At 42.9% G+C, this 22,905-nt stretch overlaps 1 protein-coding gene across 5 annotated transcripts in view; it reads left to right on the plus strand.

Annotated features, from left to right (window-relative positions):
• plxna2 (plexin A2) overlaps positions 1–22,905 on the plus strand; it is a 298,677-nt gene that overhangs the window by 247,763 nt on the left and 28,009 nt on the right. For all 5 annotated transcript variants that reach the window (XM_071477215.1, XM_071477217.1, XM_071477214.1 and 2 more), the window contains 9 exons: positions 6–123; positions 2,330–2,466; positions 4,275–4,442; positions 6,695–6,788; positions 13,921–14,160; positions 15,327–15,470; positions 16,019–16,253; positions 18,116–18,258; positions 20,067–20,335. In XM_071477215.1, coding sequence (XP_071333316.1) covers positions 6–123; positions 2,330–2,466; positions 4,275–4,442; positions 6,695–6,788; positions 13,921–14,160; positions 15,327–15,470; positions 16,019–16,253; positions 18,116–18,258; positions 20,067–20,335 — 1,548 coding nt within the window. The remainder of the gene's footprint in view (positions 1–5; positions 124–2,329; positions 2,467–4,274; positions 4,443–6,694; positions 6,789–13,920; positions 14,161–15,326; positions 15,471–16,018; positions 16,254–18,115; positions 18,259–20,066; positions 20,336–22,905) is intronic.

The following is a 22,905-nucleotide window of genomic DNA, read 5'->3' on the forward strand; positions in this document are numbered from 1 at the left end:
TGTAGGATTGTGTGCGAGATGGATGCAGCTCCTGCAGACAGTAGACCTGGTCCAGTCCAGCTGTGTGTTGGAGAGTGCAGACCAGAACTCAGGGCTCGCTCCTCACAGCTCTACTCCTTTGTGGTATGACTGCAATTCTCCATATTGCTTTATATCTCACATAATAAAGCTTAAAGTGCACTGAAGTCAACATGAGACAAACAAAAGAGATGCATTAAACTAAATCAGAATATACAGTTAGTTCAATTAAAAGTCATTTTGTACTTTGCATGCAAAGTAATTGTTTATGCACTGGAGGCAAATAATGATGTGAGTTGCCATGCCTACCAACATTGTAATTAAGCAGCTCTGTGTATGCTTACTTGTTGTTTTGGATGTAACATTCTTCCATTACTGCACAAGGTTTACAGAGAGTCCTCATTACTGATCTCTGCAGGTCTCTGGTTGTAGATTCTATTTGTCTTTATTGAATTAAGATCATAAAGTTAATATAACCTCATTTTTTTCACTAGTGAGTGTTTTCCTGTTCCTAGTCTTGCAAATCAATATACTCTATACAACTCACTAGCTGAGCTGCGTTATCTAAGCGAAGCATTATCCAGTGGAAAGGAAAAATAATAATATATTCCAAGATTTCTTGGTAGTTGTTACAGTGTTTTAGGTAGTTTTAAAGGTCCCATATTGTGTAAAATGAGATTTCCATGTTATTTGATTATAAAGCAGGTCTAGGTTCTAATACTATGTTTAATACTGTGAAAGTATCAAAGCGCTCAGTCCACAGAGAAATGCACACAGTCTATATTCAAAAACTGAGCCTTAAAACAAGCCGTCGGGACTTCTGTAAATTTGTGATGTCACAATAAAGCAGTCACCAGTCTCAGCTATGCCCTAAGCCTAGTCCACTCAGACCGACCAACCAACCTGACATCTGTTATATTTCTATTCACTCACTCAGAAAACAGTAGAGAAGAGAGGCTCTAATCCTCTCTTCTGATTGGCTGATTGGCTCTCTTCTGACCTGTTGTTACTAGAGCTCCAGAGAGAGAGAAGTCTGAGAGAGGAGATGTAAAACTACATCGAGATGGTTTTTGGTTCTTATAAGCATAAATATATATCTTATGGAAGTCAACACTTCATATAAAACACAGAAAATGTGTATAATGGGACCTTTAAAATACAATGCAGGAAAATAAAATAGTGGATCAAACGTGATTGGATGGTTGGTCAGGGTCATAAGACGGAAAGAAAGACAGATGAACAAACAACTTGCCAACATGGAAAACCACACTCTACAGGCAGGTGAATATTATCTGCTCCCATCCTCACGCATTCACACACATTTCCCTGTTTCTGTCATCTGCCGCCTGCCCAGCCTGCAGCTAACAGATAATCTACTTTTCCCATTTGCGCTCTCTCACACCTTCACAATTAGTGCTCCCTTAACAATTAACAGCAGCCAGTAATTACTACTGTTGTCTTCAGAGTACCTGCTTTAGCCTGCATCCTGGAAGTCACACATAGCTGACAGTTTTGAGTTGTGTCAGAGTGATGCTCTCGGCTCTGTACTTTTTTCTCACCAGTGTTACAGCTGCTACTCTGGGAAGCAGCGGTATTCCCCAAGAGAATACTTCACAGAGCCCAGAATTGGCACCAATTGCGAGTCCCCCGGATTGCAGGCCACCTAAAAAGAACATCACAGAAATATTCTTCAATTTTCCCAACAAGATACACTCCCTATGAGCCTGCAACAGCGGAGCACTTGGCGAAGGGGCAGTGTAAATGATAGTGTGCATTTAGTTGTTTTTTTTCTTTTCTTTTTTTTTTCCAAAAAAAAACATTGTTTTATGTTTGTGCACATAGAGGTGTGTGAGAGCGCCTGTCTGTGTACATGTGTGTTTCTCTGTATGATGGGCTGTCCACTTGGATGTTTCTCCGTCTGTCCCTCCCTGCCCGACGCTGTTAACACTAGTTATTTTCGGACTGTCTTTAAAACGCTTCACTCAGACACAACCCAGCAATGCACAACACGCAGGAGGATCTCTCAGGGACTCTAACAGCTCCTGGTTTTATCCTCTTTTCACTCACCATCTCTGCACTCCACCGCCATCGGCCTGGCAATATGAATAACTGTAATTTGCCGGGGATATGCGATAATACGTGAAGGTTTCAAGAGATACCACAGAGATGCTGGGCCTTTAACTCCAGAAAATATCTGTCTTTTAGTCTTTTTGCTCTCTTGCTGTTGTGCTCTCTTTCTGCTGCTTCACTCTCCCTTTAATTTACTTAGACAGCTCAACCTCTCTTTCTCTGCATCTCTTTTGTTTCATAGACTCCCACAGTCACTGGTCTGTCCCCCAGCAGAGGTCCAGAGTCTGGGGGCACAAAAGTAACCATAATGGGAGAAAACCTTGGCGCCGGCAGCAGTGTCAACGTTCAGTTTGGAAACCAGACATGCGAGTTCTTTGGGTGAGACTTTCCTCTTGCACCCATTTATATATCGTAAAAGTGTTATTAGTAGCTCATAAAGTTTAATTTTCTCAAACAGCCTGCATGATTGGGCTTTTGTTTAACACAGCATATTAATGGAGAATAGAGGCCTTTTTTTAACTGCTTTTTTTATTAACATGAGGTGGAAATCTGAAATGTTCATATTCAATAAAGTGCAAATGAAAGACAAATTTGAATTTCACAGCTCACAGTTCCAACATTACAGTATAAGGTGGATGTAAGGAAGGGAAATTGATCCCCTCACCTGCATTAAGTGATTAAAAAACTTTAAACACAAAAAAGTGGAAAGCACCAGGGACATTTCGTAGCTTATTATTCCTAATATCTTTATATGTTATATTCTTTTTTTGTCATTTGCATTTTGCAACACCAACAACATTTATGCATTTAATATATATATTATATATATATACATATATATATATATATATATATATATATATATATATATACTAGTACAACAATTCTTTGACTCAGTGTTTGTTTCTGAGCTGCTACATGCATCACTGTCAGAAAATATTAGATATATGGCATGCTGTGAGCAAATGGGGAAAAAAAACGAGAGCTCATGCTCCCAAAATGATGTGAATTATTCCCATTAAATAAGCTGCTATGTTTCACGGCTTTCTTGTATTTTCCCTTGATATTACTGAGAAACCCCCCGGGGGGAAGCCTCTCTCTCTCTCCCCCTCTGTCAGAAGCTTGTGTAAATCTTAATAAGGTTTTGATGACCTACTGCATCAAACCTTGTAATAATAGCTTCCAGAAAAACCTGGCGCTCCAGTGGATCTTTCTTCTTCTTCACGCACCCCTTCCTCCTCATCCTCTCTATCAATCTGTTCATCTATTCTAACCCCCCACCCTTGTTTTTCAATCCTCTTGTCTCTCACTCTCGCCGTTTCCTTTCATTTCATCCCACCATCCCTCCTTCCCTCACTCCCATCTGCCCTCCTTCTACTTTCCAGTCCTGTAGGCATCTATTTTAAGCGCTGCCACGGCAGTCTGACTGTAATGTTGTAAGGTTGAGGAGTCAAGCCAGCTTTAATGAGATATGGGGCTAATTACTGGCTTGTGTTTCTCCACTGTATTCCTGGCATGTGAGGGATAGGAGGATGGGGGGGGGTTGCTCTACTACAAGCTTGCCTCTCGCTAATGAATTGGGACAAATACAGGGGGTGGGCAGGTAAGACATGGAGCCATGCAGAGGGAGGGGAACACTCAGACACACATATGACAGTGGTGGAGGTACTGCTCATGTGTTTGTGTGCAATCTCTGAAATGTTTAAGGATGTGTATTATGTTCTCAAAATCTAAAAAAAATATATAAAGACTCAGGCCTGTCTTTGTGGTTTTTGTTCAACATAGCATTCAACACTTACACAGAGATAAAGGGTCCCCTCAAAGTGAGAGCCTTGAAATGAGAATAATCCTGTTTCTTATACTATAGCAAGCATGGATGTAGGAGTTTCTGCCCCTAACTGGTAGTTGGTGATTTCAGGCTGCACAAGCAGGCCTGTGAGTTCTCAGTCCAGCTCCAGTTGGGACAGTTAATCAACTGCAAAGAGATACACATGTTGTTACATGAGAGAACACGTGTGATGCATAAAATTTCCCCATTTCAATAAGAAGACAAGTTACAAATACAGTCACACTAAGATCATACAATAAATTAATGGATAATGCATAATGACTCTTCATAACATCCACATATACCTGATACCCACTGAAGCAGTTCCATTAATCTTGGCATTGTGCTTCACTTGTAGCCGGACCATGACGGAGATAGTTTGCTACTCTGCCCCTTCTCTGTCCGGTGTCGGCCCAGTGCAGATCAGCGTGAGCGTGGACCACGCCCAAATCAGGGAGAGCCTCACCTTCGAGTACATAGAAGACCCCACTGTCCAGCGTATCGAACCAGACTGGAGCATTGCCAGGTAAAGTCGTAACACTTGTTATGTTGAAAGCACACAGCACCATCTACACTCCACAGACTGTACATGTGAAATGTTATTTTACCCACATCTTCACCAACCAACCTTGAGCTTTTGTCACGGATTTCAACCCCCTCCACCCAATGCAGAGCTTTAAAGCCAGCCCGTCCAGGCCAGTGGCAACAGCCAGACACAAGTCAATATTGCACTTTCAATTACTGCTCAGTTCTCTTCCAATTAGTCCGGATCTGATTGAACTGCCACAGCTCACAGATTGGAGAGGATGGGCACCATTGAGACTGCGATTCTTCTATCAAATACAGAGTTGATCCATCTGTTGAACGTCTTTGGCACATAGATACACATGCACCATACACTACTAATTAAAAGGAAGAGAGGGATGAGAATGAAACAGCGGCTTAGTAGAACAATGTGTTATCAGAGGTGTGAGCGTGCAGCAGATGGCGTGGGCTTAGAGACGGAGTGCAGGGGACACTGCGGCAGAAGTGTGACTGCACAGAGGGAACAGAGGCTGGAAACGAAGGCTCTGCTGGCACACAGCTGGCCACCAACTCTGATGGTTGGTTGAATGTAGGCTGTGACGTCGTGTGACTAGAATTCAATGTCAGGACGACGTCTAGGGCCAATGTCAATTTGAGGTAGAATACTGACGTTCATATTTAGTTGGTTTTTAGTTGTGTTGCTAAGTAACCAAAATCCAGTGTCTTTCAAACGCCTCATGCCAACGCCATCCTGACATATAAAATACAGACATTCTAGTTGTGAGCAAAACCCAACGTCTGCTAAACATTGGCTAAATGTCACGACATCAGTGAGCCAACATTGGGTTTTGACATCAACCTGATTTTCATTTCCAACCAGAACTCAATGTCTGTCTCACATTATAGTCGTTAGAGCCCAATGTGTTTCTGAGGTTGCATTAAGTCTGGCGCCTGCTGGGGAGAGACAGGAACCTCTATCAATCTCTTTTATGTTTTCTATCTAGGAAGAGAGAAGAAATTCAGTATTAATTTGGTTGCTCAACTGCTTCTTCTTTAACTAACACAATGTGCACTGACCCATGATAGATAGATAGATAGATAGATAGATAGATAGATAGATAGATGCTGCAAAAACTGTCTAGTTATCTTCGCTCTCTGGTTACATGTAAATGCAGCACTTACGATGTCAGGTCACGGGCCTTTTTAACTTCAGCTGTACCTCTTGTTCACACTGAACTCGGAAAAAACTGGTTTCAGATACTGTGCTGCTTACACTGGAACAATTGAAAAGTTGTGTATTTACAGTCACACTTGCTCATCCTTTTTTTTTTTATGTGATAATGTATGTCTGTGAATTATCTGTGTGTGTCCATTTTAGTGCCAATGAATATATGTCTGACTGTATATGTGCACAGGTTAAATAAGAGATCCAGATCTCAATGAGACTCCCTGTTTAAATATGATTTAATAATGATAATAATAATAATAATAATAATAGATATTGTATTTCAAGAGACAGAGGGAAGAGCAGTCAGTGTATGAGTCATGTCTCCACAGTAGCTGAGTATATAATTTATTGAGCCTATAGACAGCGCAAGGTCCATCTACAGTAACTCACTCTCCACAGTGCCACAGTGAACCCACAGCCTAATAGCACACACCCATCCAACATTTATTAGTCTATTAGTCTAGCCTGGCGTCTCTATACAGCACGCCACATTTGACAGCCACAACAACAAAAACAACAAACGTCAACAACAACCCAAACAGCTGCAGGGCGAGCCGCACATCCAGCCGTTTCCCTCCTGCTTTGTTTACGTGTTTTGTTTGTGCTGCTGTGTTGTGGAGCGCAGGACCACCGGTGCATCCTTATATGCTCGAGCTGCCTCGGTTTTTCAAAACACAAAGCTGCACCAGCTGATTGTAGGCAGTGAAGTCGGTTAAGAAGCATCTTTAACCATCCTCCACTCCAAAGGCTTATTATCTCCCAAAAGAACGGGAGGATGAGGAGTTGAGTCGATGCTTTTCATTTTGGACTGATGGTGAAGGGTTAGAAAGTTTAGTTGAGAATTGCTCGTGGACATTGTTCTGTCTTGTTTTCTCTTTCTGATTCTGATTCTGATTTGGTCTTTCTTCTAGTTTTTGTCTCTCTTCCCTTTTCCTTTCCTCTTGAATGTTAACCAAGACAGAGAAATGAGAAGACATTTGACAAACATAATGAATTGTGTCTTTTCCTTTGTCCTTTTTTGCCAGTGGCCACACCCCTCTGATGGTCACAGGGACCAATCTGGACGTGGTTCAGGAGCCCAGGATCCGAGTCAAATACGCTGGCCGAGAGTCTGTCAATGTAAGAACTGATACAGTGTCTTAACCACAGAGCAACTGCTGTATGTGCACCAGAAAATGCTCCTAGTGCATCTACTACGTACACATGCTGGATAATGTCTGCTAACGAGCTCCTACAGGACTCACTAAATCCTACTATGCAAGCGAGCTAAGTGATGTTTAGCTTGGGTTTAAACAAAAAAAAAGGTGCTATCTCTCCTAACAGCCCCTGCAGCTCCCCACGCTTCCCTAACTTCCGCTTGAACTCAGTCGTCTCCAGCGCTCCAGCTAGCATCTGAATAATGCAGCCGGCAGTGAGAGTGGTCTGCGTGTAGTATTTAAGAGTTTACTCTAAAGTTTCTTCAGGCTAAATCTCAGCTCCTCACCCCAGCCCCCACCTGCTAAGCCCTGTTGTTCTTTTGCTGCCACTCTAGTCACCCTGAACAACATTTTTTTCCCTCTCTTGTTTGAGGAAAAGTCAGATTTTCAAACTGTATGGATTTGCAGTAATGGAGCCGGCTGGAGGACAGTGGAGTTTTGGGGAGGAGGGGGGCAGGTCAGTGGGGGGGGGTGTCAGAGGTGTGCATGATCAGGGGCAAGGAGAATCCTAATGGCTTTCAATGGAAGATTAACTACGGTCAGAAGTCTTTGGTCAGCATAAAGAGCCTCTGTATAATCAAAGTCTTGGCTGCGGGAAATCGTTACAAATTGCTTTTGAGCCCCTGTCCTGGGGGTCCTTGTTTAATTAAGAGGATGGGATTTCTCCTCCGTGGTCTGGGGAAAGGTGGGGAGAGCAGATGGATGGACTAAAGAGGAGTGGGAAGAATGGCGAGTGAGAGGAATCAGAGAGGAGACCAGGGAAAAGAATAGTGCTCTGCGCTCAGTAAAGCATATCCAGTGTGACACACATTCTGCATTCACACACACTGAACTGACACAACACAACACACACACTAATATAACAGTTCCCAACCTTTTCAATTGGGATTTTACATGAAAAGAGTTTATTAATAAGCAGTAATTGTCAGAAATTATCCTTCTCCAACGAGGTATAATTACAAGTGTATGTTATATTATGTTGTCATTTATTATCTGTTTTTATGCCAACATTCAGTCAACTTTAATACAGGAGGAGTTAAAGTTGTTGAGAAATGCATTACTGAATGCTTATCTCTGCGTGTAACTGCATGATAGTGTGTAAGGAGCCATTTATTAAATGTTTCTACACTGGGAGGACAAAAAATAAAAACTAAGATTAGAAAGAACATCCCAAAGAATAAACATAATTTTTGCATAAGAGACTCTAGATTTTCTTAATTACAACCCTGGTAATCATCTTGTGACCTGTTATATTTATTTATGACCCCGTGTGGTTGACTCCAACTGTGATCTGCTGCTCTAATGTTTGGTAAAGGCTTTGCTTTGGAAAGATAAATCTGGCAATTTTACAAGTTCCCCCTGCATATACACACTCCACTCCAAATTTGTGAATCCAAATCTGTGGCGCTGTGGCCCTCAGTCACACATACGTTTGAATGAACTAGTGTTATTTTATCATACCACACGTTGCCTCTTGTCTATTTCAGAGGTTTGTCAAGTAAGCAACAGAATCTTTTTAACTTCTGGCGGAACGTTTCAGAATAAAAGCTCTCAATAGGTGAGGGCAGATTCTCTGTTTGGACATGATAGTTAAATGTGACACTGCCAGTTCAATGCTGGTGGGCCAGGTTTTGGTCTGTGGGCCGCCAGTTGCCAACCTGGTACAAAAAAACTTGCGTAAATCTTACATCTCATTTAGAGAATCTCAAAAGATGCATGAAAACCTCCTCAATGCCATCCCTCACTTTCAGAATTCAACACAGATTTGTCCCAACATGCTTCCTCCCCCTCTGCAGTCCAACTTCCCATCTCCAGCATTAGTAGTCTAAAACTGGCCTTATGTGTCTGACTTGCTTAGTGAATGTTCCTCTGCTAAAAATATATATATATCTCTGCCCTGGGGTTTTTATGCTACAATGTTTTCCCCACGTAAGGACACGGTTTCCCTAAAAGACCTTTGTGAGTTATGAAAGCCTGGTAATTACAAGTAAAAGACAGATCTTTGCTCTGTTTTATGTGTAGAGAAGAAAAAAAAAAACATTTGATGATTGAGAGACTGCTGGAGACCTGGTGAAATGGGATTTGACTCGTGTGTGTGTGGGTGCCGCGCTGTCTGATTTGTCAGTTTCCTCTGCTTTGAAAGAGAGTTGTTCATCTCCACCCAGCCTCGTCAGCTCTAACTCCCCACCTAGTGCCTTGCAGAGCGAACCCCGTGTCACTGTCTTGATTGCCCCTCACAACCACAGAGAATGAATTCCTGTTAAATACTAAGGTTACAATTACCCATCCTTCATCCCATCTCCCCGCTCTTTCCCCTTTCCCCCCTTTTGTCACTGGAGGAAGGCAAACAGCAGCGCAGCCTATAGCAATAAGAGCCGCTGTCTGTCAGCCAGCCTTCAAATGATCACCTGTCTCCCACTAAATTGCTTCTCTTCTTTCCCTCCCTTGTGTCACCTGCACAGATTCACAAAGAAACCGGGAATGAAAAAAAAAGACAATTTTCTTTGTGGAGCGCTCTGTATCTGTCACCAGATTCACAATTGAAACATTTATCATAATCTCGATTAAAGCTAAAAAGGGTTATTTTCCAGCTCCGGAGCATTTCCCTGTCCCAGAAAGATTTCATCTGCTGCATTTGCCACACTTAAGACACCTGGGCTGAGTGTCAGGCTTGGCACATCAGTCACATTTAGAGCTGCTGCTTATCATAGATGGTGTTCAGCATCGGGTGTGCCAGGCAGCTATCACTTCTAGGACAATCGGGCTGATTGTCTGGGCGTTAGAGGACGGCGCTGATCAGTTTCACAAGTACTGATCATGCACACTCAAAACTTCACAAATGATTTTATATTCTAAGCTGTATGCATCTGTCTTAAAATGCCATACATCTCATCTCAACAGTATCAGCGGCTCACTGAATCTCATCATGGCATCTCGAGTGCCCCGCAGTCTGAAGGGCTGGCCACGTTTTTCCCTCTTTGACATCTCTGTTATGTAGGTCTGGGTATTGATTTTAAAAGAAGAAAAAGAAGCCGATAACGCGTGGAGCGGCGCTCACAGAGCATGATTGGAATTAGTCACACCCTCATCACAAGCAGATGATTTTTCACTCCCAGTGTGGCGCAACATCTCAGAGTAAAAAAAACATACCTCATAGACTTTGTATGGATGGAGCTGGAGTTAGAATAAATGCCAGTATTAGCAGTTGGTTGGAACAGCAGGCAGGAAGGGAAATAGAGAAAGTGTAGGAGTAACAAAGTAAGAGCAGAGCACTAGCTATCGAACGCTAGCCTCCAGATGACCTTTTGCTATCTGACCCTTCGCATTTCTCCTACGCACATCTCCACAGTCAGGTCATCTTATCCCTTATCCCTCTCTCTCTCTCTCTCTCTCCCTCACCCTCTCACTGCTACCCTGGCCAAAGACCTTTGAATGGTTGAGTGGGCTTTAGCAGCGCAGTAGATCACGGTAATGTATTCAGCCAGAGGGGCTGGAGTGTTACTGCCTTCAAACACCCTGGCTCCATCCAACACTGGAGAAAGAAGACAGATGAGGCCAAGATTCCAATTATTTTCTCTGTGTGTTGACCTCAATTCACTTTATCAATGCTGAACAATGTGTAGCTTCGTTCTCCACGTGCCCTGAAGGACTGGATGTTCTATTGTATATTTGGTATTGGCAACATACAAAATTTTGTATGTATTGTCATGTGCTAGATATAGAGGGTGAAAATAGACAATGCTGTTTGGAATCTGTGCAGTGCAATGTCATGACTGCATATTATAGCATTCTGCTGAGAAATAGAAGGAGTGGTAGAAAATAATCTTGTGATTCAGTAGAGTATTTCAGAATCCTGTAATCCTTATAAATCCTTTTGTAGTCCCAACAGAATGAAGTGTACATTAATTTAAAAAAAGTACTTAATATACGTTTAATGAAAGGCAGATGCCATGCAAAGGTGTCACAGTGTTTTGAAATATGGCCATTTATTACCCCACCTACATAGGAACCCAAATACCCCATTTCCTTTACTAAATCCCACAATGTCCCATTCACCCATCGCTATTTACTCACTCATGCAAAACATCCTACATGATAGCAGCAGCTTTCTATCCTGACAGGACTCAACGGAGGAAAGGATTTATTTAAGCCAAAAAAAAAAAAAAAAAGAGAGAGAGACAGTGAGGACAGTGTAGAAAAAAGTATCCATCTCAGGCAGAGCAGATGGTAGTCAGAACTGTGCTTGACTTGCAAATGCCTTCCCGTTCCAACGTGACAGTCACAAGGATGCTGCCGGAGCATCTGGGCCTGTCTATATGACATGTCGCCATGCCAACGGTAAGAAAGCAGTCACATCAAACTTCACTTGAACTTGAGGCAGCCATTAGACCTTTTGATTCCCCTGTTGATCAGAGGAACACACTGTATAAGAGGGTAAAATTCCTAACTGCTGTATGTAAATTATGGGAAACAAAAATCTTAATTCATCTTTATTAATGCCCTGTCTTTTCTACAAAGCAGTGAGTGGGTGTTATACTGTGAACACCAATGGGATCACACATTCTTTTATTAGTAATTATTTTATCAGTATGGCTTGTGTATATATGTATATTTCAATTTTAGAACAATGCTTTTTTTATTTCATTAGTCACTTCTGGCTTAGAGTGAAGCGTGAAGCCATGCATTGTAAAGCCTCTGTAAAAAATTTCAGAAACTCTCATCACTTCTTGCAACTTCTCAGCGGTTAATGTGAATTCACACAACCTAAACTTGGTGAAAGTGTGTCAGGAGTCCTATCTGGTTGTGCTTTCTATTTTTAAAAGGGCTTATCGTCTCGCTCTTGTCACACTCTGCTACTGTAGCTTGTAAAGTGCGAATTCTAAAGAAAAAAAAAAGTCACAAGACCAGGGAAAGCTGCTACGGAGCATTCAGGCCTTGTAGTGCAGCTACAGAACGGTGGAGCAGTGTTGCTTTATATGTTGCTGTGAAAGTTTGAATCGTGTTTCTGTCATTAATCTGGAATTTTTTTTAATTTTTTATTTTTTGCTGACTCCCGGATAGACCTAAGTGTTATAGAGCTGAAACGATTAGTCAATTAATCAGTTATTTCATTGACAGGAAATGAATCACACTTGTGAGGATTTGCTGCCACTCTGTTTTATATCATTGTAAACTGAATATCTTTGGGTTTGGGGCTGTTGGTCAAACATAACAAGACATTGGAAGGTGTCAACTGTGGCTTCAGGAAATTGCTGTGTTTTCTGACATTTCACAGAACAAATGATAACAATATGCTGGAGCAGTGGTTAGTGCTGTTGCCTCACAGCAAGAAGGTTCCGGTGTTCGAACATGTTGGCTGTCCAGCGCCCTTCTGTGTGGAGTCTGCATGTTGTCCTCATGCCTGTGTTGAAATGGCACACAGGAGCCTGGTTTAGAGCTCTAAAATTGTTAACATTGCAGGGAAGGTGATTGGCAAGTCACAAAAGCTACTTTGCAATACATTTGACAGTGATGTACACGGGAAGTTGCAAGTACCTTACGCCCACTGCTTCTGTCTGCTTCCATCCGGCTGTTGATTCAAGGCCCCAATCCTATAAGTTGTGTTCTCTGGTATTTATTTAACCTATCTGCTGCTACCTGCATTATTATATGTTGTACATGTATGAGTATTGTGTTATGCAAATTGTATGTATTTTTATTGTACTTTTTTGGGAGAGAAGCCAAAGACAAATTTCTACTGATTCATTGTCCATCAATCAATCGATTTCCTCCACAGACTCCAGCTTCCTCCAATCCAAGGAGATGTATTTTGGGTTAATTTGGCGATTCTAAATTACTATATGTTAGCCCTGTGATAGACTGGCCACCTGTACATGGTGTACCCCGCCCTCACCTAATGTCAGCTGGGCTTGGCTACAACCCCCTTGTGACCCTAAGAGAATAAGCGCTATGGCTAATGAAAGGCTGAATGATAAGAATGATCCAGTGAAATGATAATTAAAATAATCAGTAGTTGCAGCTGAAAACCATGTACACATTAAACACATTATACCCAAGTTCTTCCTTTAGATTCAGTGCTTTACATGGTGAAAACACACAAACACTCTACAATCTATACCCAGGAGCAAAGTATGTAAGGAGACCAGTCCCTCCTTCCACCTTCTACAGTCACACTCCCGCAACTCGCCTTGCACCATGTTGGCAAAACACAATTGGTGTAGCCTACACAGAACGAGTTTGCATCGATCTCCCCGTCTTTCTCCGCAGGAGCAGACAACAGGTTGGAGGTGTGGCAGTCGCTAGTGTTCAGCAGCTTTGATGATATTTACCTCTAATTAAGTTTCTTCCCCAGAGAGAGAGCTGGGAGGGAGTGAAAGAAGATAAAAACCTCTCTGAGCAGAGTGCTGTGCAGCAATCAATCCTCTCTCCCCTTCCCTCCAGAGCTGAGCTGGGTGAGGATAGATGGAAGACAGGTCTCTCATCTGGGCAAACCGGAGAGAAGTAATAAAAGAGCCATAGCTCAACCTCTACCTGAGGAAACAGAGAAGCAATGCCTCCATCCTTTGTGTCCTCCAGTGTTTTTCGGTGAAGCAGTAGCAGCAATTTATTTCCGATTTTATGGAGGCTTCCTCTCCAATAAAGATGGATTTAATGACAGACAATAAATCCTTTTTCTGCGCACAGAATGAGGATTTTATATGCCAGTTATTAGGCTGGTGAGCTCCCTGCAGGGTTCATGTTGCTACCACTGTGTTTCAGTTAAGATCACACTTTAGGTTATAACAAACAGAGGGCTTTTCCAAAGGATCAGCTTGAAAGTTGGTGTGTTATTTCGGAGCCAGAGAAAAAGAAAACCAAACATCTTAGCTGTGCTGAACTGTCGAAGTTTATCCTAGATGACTGAATCATATTGCTTGTTTCATTTCAGGGCTGCTCAGGCTATCATAACATGATGTGTCGGTTTGAGTGCAACACCCATCCCCAGTAGTGTCTCAAAAAGTGGATTTCTTTTTGTCACACTTTTTTTTTTCTTCTTGTTTGTTCATTTTCCTTAGGTGTGTAAAGTATTGAACACCACCAGTATGAGCTGCTTCGCCCCCTCCCTGATGGCGGAATACCATCCAGGTTTGGACACGGTGAAGCACGCTGACGAGTTTGGGTTCATCTTCAACAACGTCCAGGCACTGCTGGTCTACAACAACACCAACCTCCTCTACTACCCAAACCCTTACTTTGAGCCCCTTAGCACCACTGGTGTCCTGGAACAGAAACCAGGCTCGCCCATCATTCTCAAGGTAAAGGACATATTCAATAGTGTATTTAAATCAGAAGGGATCAGAACGTTTACAACAGATTCATCATTTTGTCCTTGGGAAAGACGCTGAGGCTACGTCCACACTAATACATTTTCATTTTAAAACGAATCTCTTTCGTATGTTTTCGCCTGCCGTCCACACTACTCTACTTAATGTAGACTTTTGGAAACGCTCCTGCCCTATTTTAGGTTGAAAACTCCAGGGTTGCTTCCCACAGCAATCTCCATCCAGACAACCGTTTTAGCGCCATATCAGAAACGATCTCCGTCCATTCTGACACACCTCACAACACATTCATACATGACTGTTCATCTACAGTTTTTGCTTTAAAATGAAAATGTATAAATGTGGACGTAGCCATAGTCTGGATGGGCCAAAATGGAGACCTTTGGAAACAATGATGTAGACACTATTGGTCACTCCCTGATTGGGTCTTACCGGCCTCGATTACCAGTGGTTAAAGCAACATGTGTGACTAAATGCAAACATTACTGACCTTTTGTCTTTGCTAGCTGCTGCTGTGCATTTAAATTCTGCATTTTAACACTACAACAGCCTTTGTTGTTCCTAATTTGTAATATTTTCTGCAATTAATAAACTGAAGAGTAGACGATCTGCTTCCACCGACTCGCACATACTCAGTATATGTGAATGGTCATGTATGCGTGTGTTTTCGGGTGTTATAGTATGGACGCAGATGATTTCTGATACGGAGCTAAAAGCTCGTCTGGACGGAGATCGTTTTCATTCACGTTGCCTGACTCCACTTTTTGCTCACCATTGTTTACTCTCTCTGGATATCAACATAACCTAAAAATGTACTGTAGATATTTTTGTTTCTTTCATTATTTGGGTTTAAGAAGTCTTGTGACTTGAAGACTGAGAGTTAATTGAGGATTATACTCTTTTATATTCTTTCATCCCAACCCCGCCTCTGTGAAACACTTCACCTTGTTTGATCTCAGTATGGAGTCCTATTTGGCCCCAGCTGTGCTCAAACCTGGGGATCTAATTTACAGTGTATTTAGGTGACATATTTGCTTTGTGGGTTTTTTTCAAATTTCCATCAAGCCATGTGGTTTGTGTGTCTGAGTTTTTCCCTCTAATTTCACACCCTCTCTCTGTCCATCTCAACATGCCTACAGGGCAGAAACCTGGTTCCCCCAGCATCAGGAGGGGTGAAGCTTAACTATACGGTACTGATTGGAGAGACTCCCTGCTCCGTCACTGTGTCTGAGAGCCAGCTGCTGTGCGAGCCGCCCAACCTCACAGGACAATACAAAGTCATGGTCAGTATTTGTCTGTACATGTGCTGCGTTTGTGTGTCTGTCTTCCAAAATGTCTGCTCCCCACCTATGTATGTATGTGTTATTTCTTCTTCATAATAGTTGGCCTCTAAACTCCTTCAGTCATGCTCTCGTCATTGTTCATTCAGCTGAAGGAAAGGGGTCAAAGGGAGAACAGCATGAGTGTGCTATAGCTGTCAAAATGTCCTGCCAGAATCCACTGCAATTATTTTTAGTTGCCTGCTCACTTATTGAGTGCAAGCCCCAGACTATTTCCCTCTCAGCGTCAGTGTGTAGGTGGCCGCATGTGTCTGCACTCGGTATCAATTTCGGCAGACAATATTTACCTAGGTTTTGGCGGGATTTCCAAGACCTGGCCTAAGCATGACTGTATATCAGTTATCATGTGATTGATCTCGCTAACGACTGATCATATTTTATTGAAATATGTGCAAATTATGCCTCTTTGTGTTTTATTTTTAAGGGTTTTCTCTTCAAGTGGTGTAGATGTGTAATGTGTGTGTGTGTGTGTGTTTTCCGTCTTTCCACAGGTCCAAGTGGGTGGTCTCCACGTTTCTCCCGGCGCGGTCCACATCATGTCGGACAGCCTGCTGACTCTTCCGGCCATCGTCAGCATCGCCGCCGGCGGAGGCCTCCTCCTCATCATCGTCATCCTCGTCCTCATTGCCTACAAGAGGAAGTCACGCGAAAATGACCTCACCCTCAAGCGCTTGCAGATGCAAATGGACAACCTGGAGTCGCGGGTTGCCCTCGAGTGCAAAGAAGGTTAGAGTTAAGAGTAGGGAAGCCGACATAAAGATCGAGTGCAGCAGCCAGCTGTTAAGATTCCAGGTCATAGAGCAAGCATGATTATGGGTCCACTTTGCTTGGAATATCCATTTACAGCCATTAATTTGAAAGGCTGCTCTATCACTCCTGCAGTTGAACAGGGCTGGGGAATGTGTTTCACTTGTGCAGGCTGTAATCACATAAAAGGCTCAAATGTCTATTTGTGCATATAGTACAGTAAGTAAATTAACACTTCTCTGTGTGCGTTAAATAATGCAGTGAAAATTTCTCCAAATCTGGGTCAGTGAGTCATCCCGGTTACATACCACAACACACGGATCCAGTCAGTTAACCCTGCATGAGACCTGTCTGGTCACATAGTGAATCCCTGCACCTCTTGCTGCTTTCTAGTTTGCATGCTGCGTGCAGACACCTACATAAGCTGACACATGAATACAGAGTTTCTCATTAGAGAAAACCCAGCGAGAGAAACACATTATGTTTACTGCGTTTTTATTCGCGTCTTAACTGGAGGGATAATTCCTCATTTATGTTTTTATGAGATGTGTGTGTTTCTGCACCTGTGTAGTTGTGCATGCTGTTGTGTTTTAGTCCTGCTAAGTTTACCCCTGCAACGCTATCTAACACGCAGCTACTTTGAAACACGCTCCGCCCATGTGGCTCAGGGTTAAAAGAGGGCACAGTAGTCCACCTGACCTTTGGACTTCTACCCAGTGGGAGGACCGCAGATAACCCCGGGCTGACCCGTAGTGCTTCAACAACCCCTCCATGTTGTAACATCGTTTTTCACATCAACGCTTTCAAATAAACACTGCTGATTGACCCCTGGTGTCATCATCGGGGTCATTACAGCCAATCACTGCGACAGCAAAAAGCACAGTTTGTGTTTGACAGCGTTCAGGGGATTTCATCAGCCAGAGAGGACCTTATTATTTATCCCCTCCAGCTACTCCTGAGTGGCTTTTCTCGTGTTATTATGCAGTGAAAAACACTGCTGCAGCAAACTTCCAGAGTGGTCAAATGACAGACAGTTAGACAGACAGGCTGGCAGATAGACGGAGCAGGAAAACAGGGGAAATCAGTCATACCCAGGCAGCCTTGGGAAAGGAGGAGATTAATGTTTTAACCATTAGCAGTGGCTAGGAGTATACTGCCCTGCAGGGTAGATTTAGATGGTACCTGGGTCCCTCCTTATGAGTACATACACCCCGTGTGTGCCTTTAAGCCCATGTGTCAGTGTGTAAAGCCAGCAGTCACAGGGGGCTAGGGGCCAGGAGGTGAGGGATAAGACCGGTTGGAGATGGTGGAGTCTTGAGGAGGGTGTTAGGGGACTGCTGCTGCTCCTGTGATAGGCTGCAGACAGGGAGCCTCCCCCAAGGGCGGCGAAGCAGAGCAACTGCGCCATGAGCCTGAACAGGAGTCAGTCAGGATGGAGCCAATTAACTAGTGCTCACCTGCAGCCTCACACTGAGATGACACACACTCTTTGGGGCCTTAGGTACAGCCAATTTACTGGCTGGTAGATAAAAATGAGTGAGAAGTGGCGGGGTACGTGTGTGTGTGTGTGTGTGTGTGTGTGTGTGTGTGTGTGTGCGTGTGTGTATGAGATAGAGAGAGATTTTTTTTTTTTTTTTTTTAGGGGAGAGATGTGAAACATTGAGTTTCTCTGACATGAAGACTATCTTACGCTCTAACTCCCCCCTTTATAATAATGGTCGTAAATACCATGAAGATAAGACGGATTTTACAAATTTGGTCCGTGGGGATTAAAGAAGTTTTATTTATGTGCTGTATGTCACTCAAACTGGTCTCTCTCTCTTGTTCTCCCTCTCTCCCAGCCTTTGCCGAGCTACAGACAGACATCAATGAGCTGACCAGTGACCTGGACAGAGCTGGGATCCCCCATCTGGACTACAGGACGTATGCCATGAGGGTCCTCTTCCCTGGCATAGAGGATCACCCCGTCCTCAGAGAACTGGAGGTAGTGAGATACAGAGAAACAAGCAGCAAAAGTGTTAATAAAGGGCAAGAGAAAGTCAAACTGAGGTAAAAAGAGAGATGGGGAGAGAGTGGGTAAAGTGTGTTCGCCGTGCCCACTCCCCCTGCAGGGGAACCTCCATAAGCAGCAAAGTGCTCGAGGGGGGAAAGGAAGCCAGCGTGCCACTTATCCTTTCTACCCTCTGGTCTCACACACATACACACAGCCGATCACGCCGGGCAGCGTACACTCATACACACATGTGCACCTAACATGCAAGCTCCCTCATGGAAAACAGGGTCCCAGCACATGGTTATTTCATCCACCAGTGGCTGCAGTATGAGAAGTAATGAACTGAGTAATTCCCAGTCCTCAGGCAGGACTGTGGGTCCTTCCACTGGGGGGAAAAAACTAGCTGGTTCACACTTTTTGCTCCTCTTCATGGGGCCAGAGGAGTGTTGGGAAATGAGTTTATTTTATGTGTACCACACAGAGTTGGTGTCCGCTATCAGGGATAAAGAGATTCAACACGATAGAGGTGCAGCTTTCTGTTTGTTGCTTGTGTGTGAGGCAGGTTGGGATTGCTTTATTGGGGATGGTTAGGCAGAGGGGGTGGTGGTTCAGATCAGAATAGCTCTGGATGCTGGAATTCAAAGGCAAAGTCTCCTCAAGGGCTGAAACGATTCGTCATTTAACTCGATTAATAAAAGTCATCAAGGCAAATTCTTTGCATCAAAGCTTTGTTTAATCCACATGACGGCTCAGCAGTCAACGTGTTTTGCACGAATGATTATTACAGTTGCACAACATTCTTCGCTTACACCGTTGATATAGTGAGGTGAAGAGACAAGCCAGAGAAAACTACATCAATTGTCTAAAGTTTTGGATCATTTCAAACTGAAAAAAAAAGAAAACTCGTTCAGTGTGTCTATTGTAAAACAGAACTAGCCTTACAGAACCAGCCTAATGCTTAACCTTACTAAATGGGTTTAGTTTTGACAGATAATATTGTAGCAATTTGCACAATAAAAATGTTGATTTTTCTCAAAAGGAAACCAATTCATTATTCATTCATTTCTTTTGTTCTATTTTCTATATTCTATATTTTTGTTATGTATTCTGTTGTTTTCTTAATGTCTTATTCTTTAATGAGACAAAAGTAATTCTTATCTGATTACTCGATTAATAGACGGAGTAATTGGTAGAATACTTGATTACTAAAATAATCAACAGGCTGCAGACCTAGTCTCTTCCCTTCCACGGTGATCAGTAAGTTGTGTAAGTGAGGCATTTTGTTTGTGACAGGCTTTCGTATCAAAAGAACCCAAATTAAGTCATGTCAGTTGTATTCATATATCCCAATTTTACAAATCTGCCTCGGGAGGCTTTGCAGTTTGTACAGGCCTCTGACCTTAGACCCAAACTTCTGAACAACAGTGACATGTGGACAAACAGAAACAAGGACAGTGAGTTTTGTCTCGTCAGGATTGTCTTACACTGGCAGCTTATTTGACATTTGACTTGAAAGTGAAATGGCAGCTAACTCAGGGTACAATGCTCTTTAACAGACCTGGGTCAATAATTGATTAAGATCTTCTCAGTTACTCACCATGAGTGGAAACTTCTGTCTGCCCCAAGTGAAACATGAGTGAGGGTTTTTGGTGCCTTTGGAAAAAATCTTTATTTTGTGTGAGACAAGGTCAGGATGGAAACACAACTCAGCTCGTTACTATTCTAATTATTACTTAGGCATTTATTATTTAAATGAGTGCTATAAACTAACACTAACACTTCCTCCCTGCTCTGCCCAGGTGTCGGGTAATGGCCAGCAGAACGTGGAGAAGGCCTTGAAGCTGTTTGGCCAGCTCATCAACAACAAGGTGTTCCTGCTCACCTTCATCCGAACGCTGGAGATGCAGCGATCTTTCTCCATGAGGGACCGCGGCAACGTGGCCTCACTTATCATGACGGCCCTGCAGGGGCGGCTGGAGTACGCCACCGACGTCCTTAAGCACCTGCTGTCGGACCTCATCGACCGCAACCTGGAGAGCAAAAACCACCCGAAACTGCTGCTGCGCAGGTAACACAGCACACAGCCGATAATGTCCTGTAGCAGTGTGAGGGCCTTGCATTACTTGAAAAGTAATGTGTCCAATCTATTAATTAAATTCTATGAATAAGATTTAAGGTGAATATCATTCTGCAAAGTCAACAAAGAAAAGCTTATTAACAAATTAGATTGGCATTACTGTTCCTGTTTTTGCTTTAAACTATTCAGAGAAGAAATTAAAAAAAAAAATGTGTATTTAATATTCTACATGTTGATAAACAGAAAATGCCTTAATCCTCAGTAATACTGTGTGCTTTACAAAACTGTCCCAGATGTTTGATTTGATTAAGTTCAGTCAAAAAGAATAAGAATGTGCAGTCCTCATTTCAGAACCTGTAAATAAGCACAGGGCTGTAGGAGGACATTGATACACACAGACAGATGGATGAGGATTGATTTAGAGTTGTGTGTTCTTTCCCCTCTTTTATTCCTGTGGGTGGATGCATTCAGATTCTCCCCTGTGCTCCCATGTAGACGCTTCACAGAATAAGGCTCATAAATGAGTGCTACAGTAACATCTACAGTACGCCGGGATAAACGCCGCACGCTCGTCACGTCAGGAGGAACATCTGAATTCTCTGCATAATTCCTCGCTCTCTCCCGCGCTCGGTCTTTCCCCCTCCTTCTCTCACATTGCCAATGTCAGTCTCACTTATCCTCCAGGCTCAGGCACCTTATAAAACATTCAGAAGCGGTTCAACTTAACTTTTTTTCTTTTCCTTCCCTCTGTGTCTCCAGTGTACATTGTTGGGATTATGTGCTAAAACTTTAAACACCTGCTAAGTCCTTGCCCATGTGTCCTCAGCTGCTTTGGTGGCTCTGTATGTATAGAAACAGTTTGAAGGACTGACAAAAAAAAAACTCAGCTCAAAAAGGTAGTCAAAACACAGTCACTGTGAACACGCTCTCTGAAAACCCGACTGCTCTGTTCATGATTTTGATTATGTTTACATGACTAATAAGCAGAGACAGTGAGAGCAGGCAGCTGCTCCACTTTCAAACACCACCTTCATTCTGATGTTAATGTTCCCTTTGTGTCTGTATTTGAAAAAGCCACATTAATAGTCAGGGTAAATAACTGCCAGACAGAAAAGACGGCGCACTCAGAAGCAAACAGAGCAAGAGGTAGGAAGACGGGGGAGAGGACTAAAGTGACACAGCGTCAAAGGGACCTAGATTAAGCTGTTATTTCGTATGACAGCAGGGCCCCACGTCACCTCTAAGTTTTCATTATCCTCTCCTATTAGGAGCACAGTGGTACGTAATCCTTGGGTCCTGCCATTTGCAGCCTGGAGGGCTAAATGTCCTATAGTTTTTATATTTCACTCCCCATTTTTCTGAAGAATTTAAGGGATTAACGATTTGACATGGCTCTTTGCCGTTGTTGTCTTCCTCATCGCCTATTTAGTGAAAAGCCGGCAGTCAAGCCAGCCAGCTGACTCACACACACACACACACACACACACACACACACACACACACACACACAAATGTCTGTGATGATGTTTGTGCAGGGCGTAGAGTGAGGCTGCTGGGCTGTGTTTTGTTGCCATTTTCCCGTTCAGTTGTCTTTTCTATTGGCCCTCCTCAGCCTATTATCACATGTAATAGGATAGTGAAATGCTTGCTATTATGTTGGCTAAGATCCCCCTCTGTTTTCTGGTATTAATGAATACTGCTTACAGTGAGCATGTAAGCAGATCCTTGTGCTTTTTTATGATGTCCAAATATATCTGTCTGGGTGAAGCCTGCGTTTGTGTGAATTTGAAAATGGTACACTAATGAACTGAAGCAAAGAATAAAGCTGCATTCACTACACTGGAATTCACTGTGCTCTCAGTAGATTAGTAGAAGTAGCAATCACTCCGAATGTTGTTCTGAATGAATTATTGGTGAGTTTTCAGTCCCTGGGCAAAGTTTACATGGCTATAGGAGAGAGCTGACATACAGGAAGGACCTCCGGGTCATCCAGCCCACTTCCTGTTCTCATTTATATTACAGCGGGTTGAAAGTGCATCCCGAGACATGTCTGAGTGAGAGTAAAAAGCTTTGCTTCTCTCACCGTTCTGCTGTCATTGAATGCCTCTCTCTAGAGGGGAACATGTCCACAAGCTACCATCCTCGACCTTTTAAGAGAAAACCATAATCACACAAGCATAACAGACAAAGATACAAAAATAGCTCCATCTGTCAAAGTGTTTTAGCGTGCACCTCATTTTCCCCCAGTGACCTGCAATAGTAATCAAAGTTTAATGTGTACAATGGAGCCAAATAGTTGTTCGGCAAAGGATAGGGCTGGCCACTTTCCATATGTCAAAAAATCAAAAAATCATTATTCTATCTCTCAGTTCTTCTCAGAACTTAAAAACATGTTCTTTCATTTGAACTCCCTAAAACCCATGGCCACTACAAGAGTAAATAGTCCATTTGTTAGAGACTATTTTTTTGTATTTACAGCAGCAGTGGGGGTGCATGTGGGTGTCGACTCTAAATAAACTACTGTGCCCATGATCATTATAGCATGCCGCCCAGTGCAGCAC

Source organism: Trachinotus anak, unplaced genomic scaffold, assembly GCF_046630095.1.
Source record: "Trachinotus anak isolate AG129_WGS33_773 ecotype Australia unplaced genomic scaffold, CSIRO_AGI_Tana_v1 ptg000004l, whole genome shotgun sequence".
NCBI lineage: Eukaryota > Metazoa > Chordata > Actinopteri > Carangiformes > Carangidae > Trachinotus > Trachinotus anak.